Source organism: Cynoglossus semilaevis, chromosome 17, assembly GCF_000523025.1.
Source record: "Cynoglossus semilaevis isolate Cse_v1.0 chromosome 17, Cse_v1.0, whole genome shotgun sequence".
In the NCBI taxonomy this organism is placed as follows: domain Eukaryota; kingdom Metazoa; phylum Chordata; class Actinopteri; order Pleuronectiformes; family Cynoglossidae; genus Cynoglossus; species Cynoglossus semilaevis.
This window is the reverse complement of record NC_024323.1, coordinates 14,073,705-14,077,109: the sequence shown is the minus strand read 5'-3', so window position 1 is coordinate 14,077,109 and position 3,405 is coordinate 14,073,705. Positions and strand designations below refer to the sequence as shown.

Genomic DNA, 3,405 nt, shown 5'->3' with positions numbered 1-3,405 from the left:
CTGCCAGGTGAATATTTTGTGATTAAAGACTGCAAAAACTGGATTTTGTTTTACCTTAACTTTGGTGAACAAAGTCGGCTGGTTGTCTCGCAGGTGGTAAAACATTGGAATTATTTCCTCCTTCCACAACAGTTGGTCCTTCCTGTATCCATGAAAAATCCCACATGGCTGATGTGATGCTCTCGTTTGGAGGGGGCTGTAGGCGGGGGGGGTGGCGGGGGTGGCGCCTCCTCCTCTTTTTCTACTCCGACACGCCACTCCTCTGTAACTTGCAGGGACCGAAAACAAACACATGGCAACACGCGGTGTTTTGTTGAACGTTTGGCTTTTACTTCCTCAGAATTTTCAAACGATTTTGTCAGAACATTTTTGCACTGCAGTTTGTTTGTTTTTTTCAGTTCATGAGAAATACACACGTAAAGGTCTCGAGTGTGAAATGTCTTCAAAGTACAAAATGTGAAATCAACCGGATTTATCCGTGTCTCACCGTTCGATCTCGTCGTCTGTTAAGTTGAGGACTAGGGTTCTTACACTTGTTTTGTTTCCTCTTGATTTTCAAAATAAGGTCACATGCATTTGTTGCGACTGTGAGACCACGTCAACACGCTCTGGGCTGTATCGAATCGTAGTGATTCTAGAAGGGAATCGGAGACGGACTGTCGAAAACATAGAGACTCTAGTATCAAACGACGAGTCACGATTTTAAAAGTAGCCCTTAGTAGTAGTATCGTCTCTCTGAAACAGAACATAAATAATAATATAAAGTATTATGATTATTATCGTTGCTATCTAATTTTAATCTTACAATCTATCGATTTTATCTTTATTTTCCTACTACTGTATATACTTTAGCACATATACAGTATATATATTTGAATATATACACATATCAATATATATGCGTACATATATGTATACATTGTTCTTCCCTATTCTGCTCTTTCAAAATAAAACCATTAGTGGGACACGACAAGGCACTTTCATGGCCACACCAGACGATGGCAGCAGACGCCTTCTGCTGTCAATTATATCACATTTTATCCACGAAATGTTTCACACACATTAGACTTTACTCACATTTACTTTGTACAACTCCAGCAGTCAGTAGATCCCAACTCTGGTTTTGCTTCACTCTATATTTTCATTTTTTAAAATTTTTATGAAAGGAAATGATAATAATATGATTAATATATATATATATATCTATATTTTTGTTTTCATTTAACATTCCGTTCCAAACAGCTCTGTCTTTTATGTACAAACGCTGCTTTTCATCTCTTTTCCCATTCAACACAGAGCAGTCTGTGTGGGAGACATGTCCTTCAACAACAAGACTTAAAAAAAAAAGACATCTCAGAGATGAAATGATAAAAGGCTCAAGTCTGGAGCTGCCAAAGTCACAGCGCGCCTCAGTGGAAAGTTCTGGAAAAGTCCTACCGACCCAAGCATGCAGGCTGACTGAACGCTCTCGACACCCGGGATCTGAGCCTCGTCTCCAGGTGTAGAACGTCTCAACGATACCGATAAGGTTCAGATCTTGCTGTTTTCCAAGTGAGAGTCGATGTGTTTGATGAGGGCGTCGTCGGGGTATCCAGTGGGGAAGGTCAGCTGACACAGGGGGCAGCTACGGACAGCGCTCTCCTCTGACTCCATCCATAACTGCAGAGAGAAAAAAAAGATTAAATTAAAAAATGTAATCGTTAAATTATTAAATTGGCTAACATATAGCTATAACTGCTATTTGTTTCTGGCTTCACCCAATTTAATGTTATTGTGGTCTGACTGTTAATATTATCCATACTATAATTTCTAGCATTTTCTGAACTGTGATTCACTTTGAAAATATTTAAAAACTCATTAACAAAGAAATACGACTCCTTGTCAATTCATTTTCTAACTGGTTCCACTCACATTGATGGAAGGCCACGACTGAGCGTGCTCAGTGTTCATGTAAGGTGGCAGATGGCAGGAGAGAGTGGCAGGACCCTCGGGGGCCGAGAAGGAGGGGTGGTGGGGCTGTTTCCTAGGTGACGGGAACGGGGGACGGAGGGGCTGCTCTCGAGGTGAGGACGAGACGATCCCGATGGCCCCCAGCGTCCGGGGCGGACTCGCGGCCGGCGAAAGGTAGGCGCACACGTCCTGCAGCGACGAACGTCACACACAGTCAAACATTAAGAACGTAGTCAATATAAATATAATATAAAGAAGAGGAGGAGGAGGAGTCACCTCTTCATCATCAGAGGACTGGGGGGGCGTCACCAGTGGGGTGGGCTCCAGTGGGTCGGCGATGCGACAGAAGTGATGAACCTGGAAGACAGGGGAGAGAGCAGTGACCACAGGTGGGGGTCACGTGACCAGACTTTGTCCAAAGACATAAAACCTCAGTCTCACCTCAGCAGCCAATGGGAACCCCCGGTCCAGAGCACAGTGATGAGGGCTGCTGCTCAGACTGCTGCCTCCCCCCCTCTCTCCGCCCCTAATATAAAGAACTCCACCTCCTCCTCTGTCACCTCCACCTCCGTGAGCCGACGCTGGTCTGACCAGGCCCACCAAGGAGGTCCGAAGCTGAGGTTTGCTTTGGCCGTACCCCGCTGACTCCCCCAGGAGGGGCCTGGGTTTGGGGAGGGTGGAGACCGGGTCCCTCATCAGACGTGCTGCGGGTCTGTGGACTGCTGATGGGTCAGAAACCTCAGAGTAGCTGCGCCGACCCTGGAACTTTGCTCGAAGACGGCTGCTGGTTGGCTGCTGAGAGTAGGAGGCGGGGCCATCGCACAACGACAGAGGAGGGGAGGGGGTGGGCATCAGCCTGTCAGGGGAGAGGGAGGAGCGCTGGGGGGACGTGGGTGAGAGACGCTTGGGCGTGGGAGGAGGTCGAGAGACTGCAGGCGGAAAAAGAGAGAGAAACGAGAGACTGCAGGCGGAAAAAGAGAGAAAAAAAAAAGTCGTCGTCTCCGTTCTTTTACGATTAAAAAAATATATTTTTGAGCCCAGACCTACCAGGCTCCTGCTGGCTCTGTCGTAGGAGGTCGTTCTGTTTCGTGGTCAGACTTCGGACCCGACCCAGCTCCTCTATCAGCTCAGTGTAGGCTAACGCCAGGTTCACCCTGCAGCGCCACCAGAAGGCAACTCAGTGTAATGTTCAAATACGACTACACAGTAGGTACAGTAGGACTACTTTAAAAAAAAAAGGACTCACTGTTCGTCACCCGCTTTCTTGATCCATTCCACGTCACAGTGCTCACAGTGGGTCAAGTCCTGGGATTGATGGACACAGAGAGACAGAGCTTGAATTAATCTCTTCACACAATTAAAGTGAGTTGTTCGTTGGAACAGGATCCCCTTGACCTTGACCACCAGGTGGCTGCAGACCCCCCCCCCCATGGAAACTCACTGGTTTTCAGCCAA

General features: G+C 46.9%; 1 protein-coding gene across 1 annotated transcript; it reads right to left on the bottom strand.

Moving 5' to 3' along the window:
* Positions 1-233: 233 nt before the first annotated feature.
* Positions 234-3,381, bottom strand: LOC103393547 (TANK-binding kinase 1-binding protein 1-like). The gene is made up of 6 exons (XM_025064541.1): positions 3,197-3,381; positions 2,998-3,104; positions 2,392-2,879; positions 2,227-2,307; positions 1,912-2,139; positions 234-1,659 (listed from the first exon to the last, which is right to left on the bottom strand). Exons 1-6 carry the CDS (start codon positions 3,379-3,381, stop codon positions 1,531-1,533), a joined length of 1,218 nt encoding a protein of 405 aa, XP_024920309.1. The 3' UTR covers positions 234-1,530.
* Positions 3,382-3,405: the final 24 nt, after the last annotated feature.

Bases quoted from the DNA above. Each gene is read 5' to 3' on its own strand.
- LOC103393547 (XM_025064541.1), bottom strand. From the start codon at position 3,381: ATGGGGGGGGGGGTCTGCAGCCACCTGGTGGTCAAGGTCAAGGGGATC. The intron at 2,308-2,391 runs GTGAGACTGAGG...CCTGTCTTCCAG, and splicing joins GGTTCCCATTGGCTGCTGAG to GTTCATCACTTCTGTCGCAT. The intron at 2,140-2,226 runs GTGACTCCTCCT...TCGTCGCTGCAG, and splicing joins AGTCCTCTGATGATGAAGAG to GACGTGTGCGCCTACCTTTC.